Source organism: Thermobia domestica, chromosome 11 (genome assembly GCF_964235325.1).
Source record: "Thermobia domestica chromosome 11, izTheDome1.hap1.1, whole genome shotgun sequence".
In the NCBI taxonomy this organism is placed as follows: Eukaryota; Metazoa; Arthropoda; class Insecta; order Zygentoma; family Lepismatidae; genus Thermobia; species Thermobia domestica.
In genome coordinates, this window is record NC_137464.1 from 112,061,472 (window position 1) to 112,077,830 (window position 16,359).

The window sequence follows — 16,359 nt, forward strand, 5'->3', positions numbered from 1 at the left end:
ATGCGTGTTTTGGTACCTCAATTTTGATTGGTGGATAGAAGTCACATGATCTTAGCCCCCCCAGTTCATGAGGGAAATACAGAGCGATATGACGGCGATCCATCCTAGACCGGGATCTTAGAATTTAGTTCCCTTTTTATGGTTATGTGTAAAGTTCCCATGAAGGGTTCAACCTCCTCCTTAAATAACCCTTTTTTGGTATCATGATATTGTACTGAAGTTTACATTAAATATTATCGTTCTCTTTGGCAGATAAGATGATTACCAGCTTTCTTACCTTGATGGAGATCCTGTCCTTGAATTAGTAGCCTATGTCTCTGGAAGTAACAATGGTGAAAGAGGGTTGTCGCTTGTAGATTTCTTATAACACATTGTTGTGAGTTTAAGCGATTTTTTAAACGCTCAGTAAGCGCTTCAATTATGGAAACAGTGTTGCCAGATTTTTCTTACCTAAACTGCTCCGATTCTTTTCGAAACGGTTCCGCAGAGTGCAAGAAATTTTAAACTAAAAATTTTTTCGAACTAAAAAAATTTTAAACAAAAATTTTCAAACAAAAAATTTTCGAACTAAAAATTTTGAAACAAAAAAGTTTCAAACAAAAAATTTTCGAACTAAAAGGAATTTAAAAAATTTTCGAACCCAAAAAAAATTCGAACTAAAAAAAATTAAAAATTTTTCGAAAAATATTTTAAACTAAAAACTTTCGAACTAAATTTTCAAATCAAAATTTTTCGAACTAAAAATTTAAACAAAAAATTTCGAACCAATTTTTAAAAACAAGTTTCGTACTAAAGTTGTAAACCACATTTGAAAGTTTTCAAATCCAAATTTTTTTCGAACTAAATTAAAAACCAAATTTTGGACACTAAAAAATTCTTTAATTATTTTTCGAACAAAATCATGTAAACCAAATCTTGGATATATTTTCCACCTTAAATTTTCAAGATTACCATTTATTTGAAAACAAGTGTTCAGGGTTTCAAGAAATAATAAAACATATTTTTTTTTTCAACTTGTTGTATTTTAACGAAAGGTATGTGCTCTTCTCATACAAGTTTATTAACATAATAAATACAGGATCTAGTTTAATGAATATGTTGGACGTGTCATCATCTTCGAATGTTGTAGACGTATCCTGTAAAGAAAAAGAAGAAACGACGGATTACTTTAAGAATTTCTTTTTTCTGAAACAATAAAAATGAGTCAATATTGATAAGAGAGAAATAAAACTTACTCGTAAATGATGGATCTGTTTAGGCTCATCTTCATCCTCGGGTACATTTCATCCACTGATGGATGTTTACGCACTTTTTCTGGGTACTGCATTTTTCTTGGTGTTGCAGCTTTATGGTCAAGGTTCCTCCTTCGGTACGAGATGACTGCATTTCTTCCACTGATGGTGATGTTGATGATTTATGAACTCTTGTGGGTACTTCATTTTCTTCTTGGTGTTGCTGCTTTGTGGTTAAGGAGTGGAAAAAAAGGAAAAGGAAAAAAGAAATGGCGGCCTTATTGGGTATTTACAGTTTTTTCTTCTTCATCTTCTTTTTCCAGTTCCATCTTCTGTTTTTTAACGTACCCGTACGGAACCGTATCATAAGAATTGAATTCTTTAAATCGACGTTTTGTGTACTGGATACTGTACATTTTTTCTTCTTTGCGTGTGACGATGGTATGGTCTTTGGTCCTGCATATCTTATGGGGGATAGTGATGGTGACTTGTCCACGGCATTGATTTGTAATCATTTCTTTTAGCGTATTGAAATTTAATTGTTGTCCTGCATTGTAATTTAATGTAAATCCTCTAATTTTGCATATGTAACTGGTGACGTTGGTATCCGGATTGTATATTTCTAGGCTGTAATTTTTTGGTCCTCCACTGACAAATGTTTTGATGTATGCTCGTGGTCCGTAAGACTCCATCTCATTCGATAAGCATCCCAAGTACGTTGAAGGTTCAATGGTTGGCTCCCCGGGCTTCTCTGTAAATATTACAGAATCCGTGTCGAAATATAAAACACGTTCCTGCAACATTTCCAGGTACTTGTACAGTTCCAGGCGTGCCTGACATGTTGTAAATGCACCTAACACGACATTGGTGTTTCGGTTTTGAACAGGCACATGTTCATTGTACTCCCAGAACGCATACAACATCGTATCATTGATGGGTACAATTTGATGGAGTTTAATGTCGGGGGAAGTGAGTTTTTCATAAAATTCTTCCGGCCGATCAATAATTGTGGTCTGGCTAAAGTTTGATCTTTGGCAAAGCTTTCCCCATAATGAGTTCAAACAGAGCTTAGATAAACTTCTTCGTGCAGGATTATTTTCAATTTTGGACGGATCCAATGCAATACCTTCACGCTCCAGGACGGTTTGTATGAATTTTGATTTGTCTTCTTCGCTGACACAGGAACTAGGCCAGCCAGACGCTTCCATTTTTGATTTCAAAAACGTATTGATATATTCCGTGAACAAGCCACCTGTTTTCGTGATGGGATCATATTGTTCAATGTCATAATCCCAAATTTCAAAAATTTCCACTGGTTGATATCCTAATTCTACTGCTTTCTGGATTTCATATGATACCCATGTTCCAGTGAGGCATCGCTCCTGGTCGTTGTGCGTACACGTTGCTGTAGGGTCTGGGTTCATTTCTTCGGCACACGCAGCACACAGTGGAAAGAGTAGTTTCTTGTTACATCGGTAAGGCAGGAGACCATGATAAAGATGGCGACTTGGTAATATCGACATTTTGATCAGACCATTGACTTTATTTATTGGTGGTATATTTTCATCACCCTGTAGATAAATTCGTGGATGGCCTACAGGGTATTTAGCACACTTATTTACATAAGGATAAAGCGAGACAATATCGAAATATTTTATTACTTCCCCCACTTTTTCATCGACTTGGTGGTACAATTTCACGCAATTGGTCCTTCCTCCAAAAAAGCTATCTCTTGGATTTAATGGTCTGCGGTTCATGTACGGGTGATTCTTTAGATACGTCGCCATTGCAGGATTTTGTTTTAAGAACTGATTAAATTCGCACTCCCACATTTCATGTACAATGTAGCCCAATTCACGCAGTCTTGCATTTTTGCGTTGCGTTCGTTCATAACGGAATTCCATGGTGTCTTCTGGATTGCTGTAGATGGGCTGATTACGGCCTGTAGTAAAACATACTTTACACCCGTGGTAAAAGCAGCCGGCATGCTCGTAGACGTGCTCCTCTAACGTCTCAGGATCTTGGTAGTAACCATCAACATGGAATCCCGCAATAAACACTTCTTTTTGTCGGGCCGCATGTAAGATTTGTTTTTCTTCGCTTTTTTCAATGTAGGCCAGCCATTGCATTGCAGCGATCGATTGGGTACTTCTCCATCGATATCCATGTGCCGGTAGAATTCCTATGGTGTTGGGTTTAAGGAAATTCCGGCGGAATACTAAATTGGAAGCACTGGCAATCGTGATCGTCTCCAAGAAGGGATTCACTTTGGTTTCTGTTTCAAATGACGTCATAAACGAAACGCATGCTTGCCGCAGTACATTGACATCTTGAATACAATACTTGATAATTTCTTTCTGAAAATCAAACGTATCATTACGATGATCGTTGTACCAATGCATGAACTTGTTTCTGTCTTCGACGGCCATTTCATCTGCACCATAATACTTTGTTTCCGGAAGTGGTCCAATATACGATTGATTCTCCTTGGTGTTGAAGAAATGTGGGAAGTAGCCTTTGGTTGCGGGTAAATTGAACGCTTTTGACAATTTACTTAATGCCATAGGTAGGAAGTTCAACGAGTCAATGAACGTCAGATTATTCAACGTTAAACTCAGTATCTTGGTCCCATTTAATATGACGTCAGGTCTCCATTGGCATTGTTCTACCATAGCCTTTAGGATGAAATGTCCATCGTATCCCTTCGAGTTGTGCGCGACACAGAAAATCCTATTTATATTGGGACGACGTTCCCGCAAGTACTGGAGAAAATCATAAACTGGATCCTCTCCTTGGAAAATATGCTGGCGCTGACCACACGTACTGCAAGACTGCTGGATATTATTGTTTTCAACACATGCATAACATACTTGTTGTGCAACCAATAAATTTGGAATGTGTACATACGTATTATCGCCAATATTCGTGTCCTGCATAGATTCTATATCATAGAATATCAACAAGGCTTTCTTTGCGTGCATGAGTGAAGGAACACCAGGTTTCAAGCATTGGCGATCAGGAAGCATAAAACATTGATGGGATCCCGGAACAATCTTCTTACAAACATTGCAAAAGATCTCATTGCAATCATGCATGCGTTGTCCACTTCGTACAAAGGAATATACTCTGTAACATCTAGTACATTGCTGCACCATTTTGCATACAGGTTCCCCACGATGATATACAATATTACGATGATTGTTAAAACATTCTTCGCCGTAAAATTGACGATTGCAGTCTTTGCATAATATCAGCGTTTGGTTCTTGTCGCATAGAGGTCTCTGTAGACATTTGGAGCATGTTACAGGACAATTTTTTACATGTCTGTTACGCTGATCATACTTTTTATGGCACGCCTCACAGTAGAAATTGGTTGCAAAACAAGCAGTTAAAGATTGAATGATGTCAAAATGGCCAGCCAAACAAAGCAAATTTATGGGAGTGCGATTTTCATCGTTGGGCCCCTCGTACATGATATCATGGCCTGTGAAACTGGTATACACTGTAATTTTATATTCTTTGAGGTATGCCTGGAATTGTCGAATTTCATTTACACTGGCACCATGATCCAAATTCACTCCTGCATTTGCACATAGCGCATCGACTTCTTGGTCCACAATACATTTTCTCTGATGTTGATACTGTGTATATCGTTTTACATCTACATTCTTGTATTTTTTCAGGCCAATAGCAATAACAAGGGCGTACGCCAGGCACCTTGAATCTTGATTTTTTACACGTACAATCCCTCGTTTGCAACGTAATAATTCTTCATTTTGAAGTACTCCTTGCCGCAAACCACCATAGCCACGTGGAATATCCACACGATGGAAATGAACGGTGAATGGTTCGTGCAGGAGAAATGCATTGTTACTTTGTAACACTCTTTCGAATGAGGCCCACATCGTTTCCAGTGTCAAGTTTCGTGCTTGGCGAAAACTCACCCAAAATGGTTTATTCGTGTTGCGTGGTGATATTACTGATAAACCAACCATCGCCTCATCGTCGACATTGGCTAACAAATGGTCCAGCATTGCTTGGAAACTGTTATGTACATACTGTATGATATCGGTTCCTACGGGCGGTGCATTAAATTGAATTTCGAGCATTCTGCCCTCAATGTTAAATCGTCTATAATGACGAGTGATTTCATTGCGAACAGTAAAACCCGATTCGGCCATGTTAATAATAGGAGAAAACAAACAAACAATTACGGTAAAACAAATATGTAATGGAAAAAAGGAATTGAGCAGCGTGAATTTACTACAAAAGAAAAGAAGAAAGAAAAATCTTAATCACCTGATAAACAGGAAATCATAACGTTTATGATAAATTCTTAACTAAACAATTCATGTAAAGGTCCTGAGTTTGATTCCCTGGCGATGGCGTTCAGAATCTCATTATGAAAGCATATGTACTAGAAATCAAAGTTTTTTAAAAAATAATTATGTTACTGAAATGAGTGTTTTATTGCTGTCAAACTCGAGAGCACTACATCAGCATGTAACTGACCTATCATTCTATAGTGATAAAAAGAATGCATGAAATGAATAAATGTTTCATCAGTACTGAGATGTTAGAAAGCACGCGTAAGCATTTTTTTTTTCCCCACTCACAACGACCTTTAAATGATGCGTTTGCAAGTTGAAGAGACTCATCAAACATTAACGATACACATACGTAATTGTCGAAACAAAATCTGTATAGCGTATTTTTTTTTTTTATTATTGTGACTAAGCGGTTAGCGTACATGGTTCGGACGTGGAAGGTCCTGGTTCAAGCCTCGGTGGGGTTTGCTTTTCACATCGGATCGCTGTCAAGCCTTTTTTGAAATTTAATATTCTCATGCGTTATCATACATTCCTGAGTTTGATTCCTGGCGGTGACGTTCAGAATCTCATTATGAAAGCACGTGTACTAGAAATCAAAGTTTTTTAAAAAATAATTATGTTACTGAAATGTGTATTTTATTGCTGTCAAACTCGAAACAATTACATCAGCATGTAACTGACCTACCATTCTATAGCGATAAAAAAAGAATGCATGAATGAATGTTTCAACAGTACTGAGATGTGATAAAGTACGCGTAAGCATTTTTTCTACTCACAACGACCTTTAAATGATGCGTTTGCAAGTTGAAGAGATTCACCAACCATTAACGTTATACATATGTAATTGTCAAAACAAAATCTGTATAGTGTAAATCTTTTAACCAAATATTCATGCACTCTTTTTTATTTAAGCGGTTAGCGTACATGCTTTCTAACGTGGAAGGCTCTGGTTCAATCCTCGGTGTGGTTTGCTTTCACACATCGGATCGCTGTCAAGCCTTTTCTGAAATTTAATATTCTCACGCGTTATCATACATTCTTTTCAAAACTAAGCTAAATGGTTGACGTACACGCCTCTGGCCTTGGTTCAATCCCAGGTGATTGCTCGAATATCACGTTAAGCTGAAGGGGACGTTAATGCTTTCAAAGGGTATCGAACCATATTATTCTCAGGCATAGTTTTTAATATTCTGTAATGCATTCTTTTCAAAACTAAGCGCACACATTTTTCTGGCCATGGCTCAATTCCCGACGGGCGCTCGCTGAAGGGACGCTAAACCATATCATTTATCGTGCTTACTTTTAATGTGTGGGGGTTCCTGATTCGTACTCCCACTTTCCCATTCCACTAATTTCTTCATAGTCTAAATATTTCGTACTAAAAGTAAAACAGTGTATTCGTGATCCGCCCACAAATATGAAATAAAAATGATTTTCGAATCTTGGGTGACAAATAAAATCTCACTGAACTTACCTCAATTCAATGAATAAAAAGTCGGAGCAATGAAGCTTAAATGAAAACACTTTTAAAAGGAGATCTTCTTCACTCGCTAGTTGAGAGCGATGTAGGATTTGAAAAATGAAATTTAGATTTTTATTTAGGTCGCTGTGAAAACGATGTCACCGTCAGCCAATCAGAAACGAGGAAATTTATAAAATGACATCACAACGAACCAATCAAAACGCTCGCTGCTTTTGTCATGAATCACGAACGAAAACGATGTGTAACAATCGATCGTGACGTCATTCAAGTTTCTCAATAGTTACATCATATAGTATCGCAGTTCTGAACCCAAATGCTTTCTGTCAGGATCATGTCACTACATGTCGTAACTGTGACGACATTTCATTTTCCTCATATTCCACACGTGAATGTCAATGTTTGCTTTTTTCATGAATCATGCTGACACGTTCGTAGTAAAACAAAAGTAATGCGATCCGCTGACGTTTGCATTTTTTCAATCATATGTGCTTCTATGTCGTCACACAAAGAAGTCTATCAGCATTTTATTTTAATCCACGAACGGAAGCGTTACACTGTCAGATTTATTTTCTTAAAGTATAAGTGTATCCTTTTCAAGGACCATGGTTCGAAACCCACCAAGCATGATTAAATCCGAATTCATTCATAGCTAAGCGGTTAGGATACACATCTTTGGTTTGAAAGACCTGAGTTCGATTCCTGGAGAAACATTTCTTAGGATTTTTCTAAAACTTGGTTTCAATTTCTAGTTCGAAAATTTTAAAAGTTTAGTTCGATAAAAAGTTTGATTTGAGAAGCGTTACACTGTCAGATTTATTTTCTTAAAGTATATGTGTATCCTTTTCAAGGACCATGGTTCGAAACCCACCAAGATCGATTAAAACCGAATTCATTTAAGCGGTTAGCATACACATCTTTGGTTTGAAAGACCTGAGTTCGATTCCTGAAAAAACATTTCTTAGGATTTTTTCTTAAACTTGGTTTAAATTTCTAGTTCGAAAATTTTAAAAGTTTAGTTCGATAAAAAGTTTGATTTGAAAATTTTTTAGATGTGATTTACATCTTTAGTTCGAAACTTTTGGTTTTAAAAAATGTTTTACTTCGACAAAATTTTGTTTCAATTTTTTTTAGTTCGAAATTTTTTTGGGTTCGAAAATTTTTTGTTTAAAACTTTTTTGTTTCAAAATTTTTTAGTTCGAAATTTTTTTTTGGGTTCGAAAATTTTTTGTTTGAAACTTTTTTGTTTCAAAATTTTTAGTTCGAAAATTTTTTGTTTGAAAATTTTTGTTTAAAATTTTTTTAGTTCGAAAAAATTTTTAGTTTAAAATTTCTTGCACTCTGCGGAACCGTTTCGAAAAGAATCGGAGCAGTTTAGGTAAGAAAAATCTGGCAACACTGTTTCCATAATTGAAGCGCTTACTGAGCGTTTAAAAAATCGCTTAAACTCACAACAATGTGTTATAAGAAATCTACAAGCGACAACCCTCTTTCACCATTGTTACTTCCAGAGACATAGGCTACTAATTCAAGGACAGGATCTCCATCAAGGTAAGAAAGCTGGTAATCATCTTATCTGCCAAAGAGAACGATAATATTTAATGTAAACTTCAGTACAATATCATGATACCAAAAAAGGGTTATTTAAGGAGGAGGTTGAACCCTTCATGGGAACTTTACACATAACCATAAAAAGGGAACTAAATTCTAAGATCCCGGTCTAGGATGGATCGCCGTCATATCGCTCTGTATTTCCCTCATGAACTGGGGGGGGGCTAAGATCATGTGACTTCTATCCACCAATCAAAATTGAGGTACCAAAACACGCATCTTACACATAAACAAATAAGTGAGAGGTTTTCCCATGTAACCTGTTCACTGTGTGGCGGGTCTAAAATCATGTGACCTCTATCAACCAATCAGAATCGAGATACCAAAGTATACATCAGAAAGGATACCCTAATTTCAAAAATCCTAGGACCTAAAATCACGTGATCTCTAGCATCCAATCAGAATCAAGGTACCAAAGCACTTATCTTACCCGTAAAAGGAAACGAATTAGTGATGGATTTCCCCGCAAGGGTAAAACATGACGTCATACCATGTGACCTGTTCACCGTGTGGCGGGTCTAAGATCATGTAACCTCTGTCGACCAATCAGAATCGAGGTACCAAAGCACTCATCAAAGAGGATACCCAAATTTCAAAACACAGGGTCTAAGATCATGTGACCGCTATCAACCAATCAAATTCAAGGTACCAAACCACTCATCTTACCCATAAAAGGGAACGAATTTTAAAAATCCCAGGGCCTAAGATCACGTGACCTCTATCAGCCAATCATAAACACTCATCTTACCCGTAAAAGGGAACGAATTTCAAATATCGCAGGGTCTAAAATCACGTGACAGCTATCAACCAATCAGAATCACACATCTTACCCGTAAAAGGGAACAAATTTCAAAAATCTTGGTGAGGGATTTCCCCGCAGGGTCATCATACCACGTGACCTGAAAATTTGAATTTCCCGCGTGGGCGGGGCCTAACGTCACGTGACCTCTCTCAGCCAATCAGAATCGAGAAAATTTTTGCTGACTCGGCGCAATATACGTCGGTCCCTACTACTATTTTACAATATTTACATCCTTCCTCTCTTCATCCAAATATAACAATTTTCCTTTCATTATGACTCCAACTATTATAAAAAGTACATATTCACTATTATAAAAAGTACATACTCAAGTCTTGTAAAATATATTACAATATCTGCGTTCCTTTCTCTGTTAAATCAAATGTTGACAGAACTTTCTTTCCATATAAATTTTTCGGCGTCGGAGACCCGGGTTCGATTCCCGGCGGGAGCTCATGTGGTTCGGATTCCACGTTAATCAGTAGGTCCACGTCTCATATAGCCTCGCTGCTGAAAGGGACGCTAAACTAAAATCAATCAATCAATCAAATCCATAGAATTTTTTGTTTTTATTATTCCGTCAACTACTGTCTGTTCCAATGACAGATTAAAAGAGCAGTAGAAAATTTGTTTCTGAAATAACATGTTTGATACTGCAAGGATGCGATGACGAAAATTTATGGTCAAAAATGTCCATGTTGTTACACAACGGTACTATACTTTCGGAAGCTTGAAATCTCCCTTGAAATCCCCCTGACTAATAGCAGAAATTCTGAGAATTCCGTAACTCTTCTAGAAATTCTGAGAATTCCGTAACTTTTCTAGAAATTTCAAATTCCCTGACTCTTCCAGGATATCCCGCTCAACCACCATGTATTTCAAGTAACACAAATCTCCTCATAAGAAAGAGTAACCAAAAGCTTCCTGATTTTTAAAAAAATTTTACGCGATACTTCTTTTTCTCATTTCATTTTTTCATCCTTCCTTATTTTTTTCCTTTCTGGTCTCGAAGGGGGGGGGTCCGGACTCTCCGGACCCCCCCTTGGCTACGTGCCTGATAAGATTCTCCAAATTGTCCCTCGAATTTTCTTCACATCTCTTCCAAAAGGGTAGTTCACTAGAAAGTGAAATAAAAATTGGAGATTTTTTTTTACAAAAATGACTCCAACAATTTTGATTACATTTCATAAATCGATACTTCATTAATAACGCTATAATATCGTAGAAGTAATTTTTCTGGCATAATGCTAGAAGAAAAAGGTTACTCTTGGTCAATTTTTTTTTCGATGATATTCTCAAAAATGGCTTAGACAACTTGAACCATATTTAATAAGTAAATGTTTCATTGAAAATTCTGTAATATGGTATAAGTTATTTCTTACAAGAAATCCACAAAAGATTGTTTACTCGTGTGGTGATAGTTGTTTGGCCAATTTCCTCAAAGTTCAGGTAATTTTGTTCATAATTCATATATAAATATTTCATAACAACGCTACAAGTAGTGTAAGTCATTTCCTCTTTTAAAAATCCACGAGAGATAGTTTACTCTTGGGAGTGAGTTTCTTTTCGGATGAACTACGGAAACGTTTAGTATAATTTTGTTCATATATCACTTAAAAAAGTTTCAGTAATCATTGTATCATAACATGATTTAATATTTTAATGAATTGGCAAAAAGAAACTTAAGTGCGTGGGGGGGAAGGGCCACCATTTAGTTGTATTAGCTTAAATAGCACAACCGTTTACTAGCCGCATTCCATGTCGCTGTTTCTAGTCCCCTGAACTACCAACCATACTAGAAAATATTGCTTTAAGTTATACCATGTTTTATTCGTATTTTGGCTTACATAATTAGTTCAAATTATATATGGACTTCGGAGTAACCTAATACTTAACACTCTCACTTCGAAACACACGATCCCGGGATGAAATCTAGTTCTTATTGACATACCGGACGAAGCGAAACAAATTCGAAGTACTGTATGAACAATATGCCGTCAAGCTTAATTTGGAATACTGTAGCATGATTGAAAATTTGGTAAAAGGAAAATTATTATTTATTTTATTATGCTCATAATATTTTGTAAAGACTCATAGCTTAAGTTTGAAAATAAGCTGGTGCTATAGGTCAATCACATAACATCTTGGCTAACGAGGAAGCTTAAACAGTTACATTTAAATTCTTTACACAAAAGAGATTCTTTGATCTAGGAAATGAGTCTCGATACGTCACATTATTGAGTCGGAAAATTAAGTCATCTTCCTACATTAACAGGGCCGCGGTGGCTCGGTTGTAGAACTTTCACCTCTGATGCATGGAGTCCTTGGTTTGATCCCAGCTCGCGCCAAGTGAACTTTGTAGTGGCAAACACCGTGTGCGTGAGTTTTCTAAGGGTTCTCTCGTGTCCTCCTACTTTCTTCATTCCACCATTTCATTCATTTCTCATAATTACTCTCTCTTTTAGCTTGGCCGGCATATGCGTGGGATGTAAAACTTAAAGATGTCATTATTCTTCCTACATTAATGTTACAAGAAATCAACCATTGCTAATTAAGCAAAAGAAATACATCAGACCATCGATATAGGAAGAGAAGATTCGTGGGCCGACACATGTAGAATTAGACTGAATCTGCTTAAGATTGTGGATAGGTTATAATCGAACTACTCCGATTGCGAAGACAGAGATGAGTACAAAACATATAATTTGACTGACAATAAAGTAACGAATAGTCCGATTCATCAGAATAACTTCTCAACTTATATACAATTCCAGAACTCCCAAGAACTTTGAGCACCAGATTTGGGTTGTAGCCTAATCTGACATTCCTTGTTTTATTTATGCTTTCTCGTTTTTATGTTCAATTAGTTTTCAATGTTACTAGACTTAGTAATTTCATGTTCAAGGGAGATACACTCTATCTGCTCCCATATTATAAGTAATTAACATAAATGATCTGACGTGCGAATGGGTTGTATAACACTACCATCTGATTTTTCTCATGTTTGAATAGTACTGTGTATAAGGTTTGCAACCCGAATTAAATTACTGTAATGGGGGTTGCATAACAACAGTGGTTTATAATATCAAGTAGGGCCAGAACCTGACAATTGCTACTAGGATAGTTTAATATCCGAGATAGGAGAGAACTCTTGAACGATTAACTAGACATTGCTCATGTGCTTATGTGTGTATAGATCCGGATTCATCTCATGCTAAAGTGTAGGTCTCATAAAGTATCCACTCTACAGAGATGTGCTAAATACAGGACTGAAAGTGAGACTTCTAAGTACTTAACAAATTTTTATTTTCTTTTACATGCAATAAACAATAAACGTAGTTTATTTGATGCGTGATTCTTTTTAATTCCTTGCACTTCAAATTACGTCAATTTATCTAAAATAACACAAAATAGATATCAACTCCAATATATATAAATTAGTTCATGCAAAGAGGGTTTCAGTTACTTATATGGCGAAATTGAGTTAACAACTGATCTTTGTTCCTATAGGGTACACCTATGTTTCTATGCATAATGGGTTTCACTAGTCTAACATGTCATATTTCATATACAGATGTCAACTTTGATTATCCTAGTACGCAGAATGAGCTTGTTATGCACTTTTTCTTTAGTTTCCTCAGAAGTAAGTTTGTTTGACTGAAGCTCTTTTTGCATTATCTGATTCATATTTTCTATCCATAATTAAAATTCAGAAACCTATCTTATTCAACTTCTTTTAACATATGGGAAACATAAACATGAGTGTTTGTACGTATACAATGATGAGAATTGTACTCAAACTTATCAATTTATTCCAAATTTATAGATAAAAGAATATTTAAAAAAAGATATATTGATAGTGATTTGTACTGTAGTCAGAAATATACAATTATGAGTACTTGATTTCTTTTATATTTAATTTATTCTTTTGAAAATAGTGTATACATAAATCCCAGAACACCCTTCTTAGAAACGGAGGAGATGTCAGTCACTTCGAGTCCAGTATTGTATAAAGTACATAGCGGTAGGAACTCTGTGTTTCCGGTTCATAACCGTCATCTTGAAATCCACAATATTGGATTGAGATCAAATTATTCAAGTGGAGACATGGTTTTATGAAGTACGAAATAATATTAGAAACCTCCCCTGACTTTAATTATATAATTAGATCTTACACACATGTTGTCATTTGAGAATTATGAGCACTGTCACTCAGCAATACTTTATTTTGTTACAGGTTAATAACGATGGCACTGATGAGAGACGAAAGAATAGAAGTGACCCTGATGTCTGAGATACTGAGTTGCCGTCCCATAGCTGCTAGAGATACAGAGCTGCCGTCCCATGGCTGCTATCTTTAACAACCACCATTCACGTAGGTCACCATTTTACATATTACTGTTACATCCCTAAAACTCGAATTCTGCGAAACGTAAATTGTTGAGAACAAGCGCCGTAGTGGAAGGCCTAAAACTAATGATAATGTGATAACATAAATAATTGTGTTGGAAACATCACAGACTCGAACGCACAGTAGAAGTTGTCTATCAGAACAATCAGGGGTCAACCAAACATCAATTGTACGAATTCTGATGCAAATTAGTGTCATCCATTTAAAATATAACTCCAGCATAAACTTTTAGGCAGAGACCTTAATAGAGATGTGCAGCCTTGTACATTGACTTCGGACCAATATGAAAGGGAACTCTAAGAGAATTCTATCTAGTGATGAATATATTTTTTTAATGTCAGTAGGGAAGTTAATCGTCAAAATCATACGTTAGAGTTTGTGGAGGGATGCCTTCAAATTATTTGTTTCAGACCACGCCTTTAGTGGAATAAAACACCCGTCTTATTAGACCTGTATGTTTCGATATCAGCATTGCTTCTGTCGGTATTTGGGAATGTTACAGGAAATAGTTTTTTTTCTTTCCTGCTAAATTAAAATGGAAACTTCCTGTGTTTCGTTGAATAGGGTGGGGTTCTACCATATTATAGTATGGAGGTTTATGAATGAGCCAATATGCATTTCCATGGGGATTGAATTTGGCATAAATAGAATGGTCACTTCGTCATCCAATCTCATTACCCTTGAATTTAGTGTCTGAGCACACCTTATAGTTATAAGGTTTAGGGCAATGTTTTCCAATCTTCCCTATGGCGACACCCTTCAGGTTGCATTTCTGCCCCCCCCCCACATATCAAACGTTCCGGCATAGGTTGTCCTTTATTGCTACAACACGTAAAATCCATTTTTAGCTATTCCTCACTATACAGTCTTATTTTCGCGTTCTTACATTAAGATCAGATGCATCTAGTGCTATTATTGGATGTTACATAAGATTGTAGAAATCGAACATCTCGATCACGCAATTAATACGCTGAATGAAAAGAAGAAAATTTAGTCTTATTTTTATCACAAGTTATTCATTCATTTAATATTTTGAATTTGTAACAATTTCGTGACATTCCTTCAAGCTACGATGATACACCCAAGTGGCAAACCTTAGGTGTAGAATTTGAAAGTTAGGTATATACACCTAATATACGTGTTATGGACGACGGACAAGACAATAAACACGTGATGTAACTGTACACGTACATACACTAGTGTTTATCCCGTATGTTTTCTGCGTAAAGACGTTTGGACAAGAACAGTGCAAATTCCATTGAGTATCAGTGCTCATATTCTGGAATGATAACATATATAAACCTGACTATATAAGTTTATAAGTTTATTCAGAGAAACTTGCAAGTGTTATTTGATCATGCCCCACATGATCCTCTTTTTGTTTAGAAAAATTGATCTTCATCCAATATGGTGGCCATGAATCAGACGTTTTCACAACTATAGAGCCTTTATCGCTATATATTATATAATGATGATCTCATTTCGTGGATTTTGCCCTTCATAGAGTTTCCCTTTCACAGCATTTGACCTTAATGATTTTCTACTCGTGGCTATTCCTCTAATTTAACAGTCTAAAAGCGATGAAATTGACTCTATCTGAATTGAAAAAAGCAAACAAGACGAAAAAGCTCAAAAATATATTTTTTTAAAATTCCTTTCTTAATCTTCAACTGAAACAATGATACTCCATAATCGAAAAATAGTGTATATATTATATTTTAGATATAGAGTTATATACATATGGTTATCTAAAAAGTATTGAGCCCTACAAAGCCAAAATTGAGAATACATTTATTGTAATTTGAAAATAATATGAGGAAACTACATACGCATTTTGTTCTTTAACCTTCTTTTATTTTTCCGGCAATACCATAACTCCGTCGGTTTAATACTTCGGTGGGTTCTGGTTTTTAAACAAAAGTGTCACGTGGTTTTCACAGGTTTTATTTGAAACTAACTTAATACAATTTAGGAAATCCTAAAAAGACTGAAACAAATGTAGTCTGACTTTTCCAGATCCGGGCTGTACAATGGGCTCATTAAAACCACACAGCCTAGTTCTCAGTTTCTGGCGGGTCGTTAAAAATATATGCGGTCTGGCGTTTTGAGCTTCGAATTTGACATCCTTTCTTTTGACTACTTCCAGCCGTTTTCTTTGAATTGTTAGGTGCACTCGCGGTGATAGTCAACAGTACAGCCCCGAGTCCATCGTTGCCTCCGGTAGCAGGAGCTTGTGATGCACGATACCCTTCTAATCCCACCAAATTTATAGTATAACCTTCCTGGAGTTCAGTGCGGCTTTTTTCTATATATGGTGATGCCTCTTTTCGCTTCAACGATGATCTTTATTTCTCGTGGTCAAAGGATTTAGAAATGACTTGAGTTCGTTACGTTTCAGTAAAGATTTGCAGATAAAGATTCGATCGATAAAATGTTTTTGGATCAGATCATTTGGCACTCAAACGTCGAGCTTATTGGGTGTATCATCGTAGCTT

The 16,359-nt window shown here is 36.2% G+C and overlaps 1 protein-coding gene across 1 annotated transcript; it reads right to left on the bottom strand.

The window, feature by feature from the left end:
- Positions 1-1,008: 1,008 nt before the first annotated feature.
- Positions 1,009-3,617, bottom strand: LOC145663647 (uncharacterized). The gene is made up of 2 exons (XM_081729752.1): positions 1,236-3,617; positions 1,009-1,136 (listed from the first exon to the last, which is right to left on the bottom strand). Exon 1 carries the CDS (start codon positions 3,524-3,526, stop codon positions 1,511-1,513), a length of 2,016 nt encoding a protein of 671 aa, XP_081585878.1. The 5' UTR covers positions 3,527-3,617; the 3' UTR covers positions 1,009-1,136; positions 1,236-1,510.
- Positions 3,618-16,359: the final 12,742 nt, after the last annotated feature.

Coding starts and splice junctions, on each gene's coding strand:
- LOC145663647 (XM_081729752.1), bottom strand. CDS start 3,526: ATGACGTCATTTGAAACAGAAACCAAAGTGAATCCCTTCTTGGAGACG.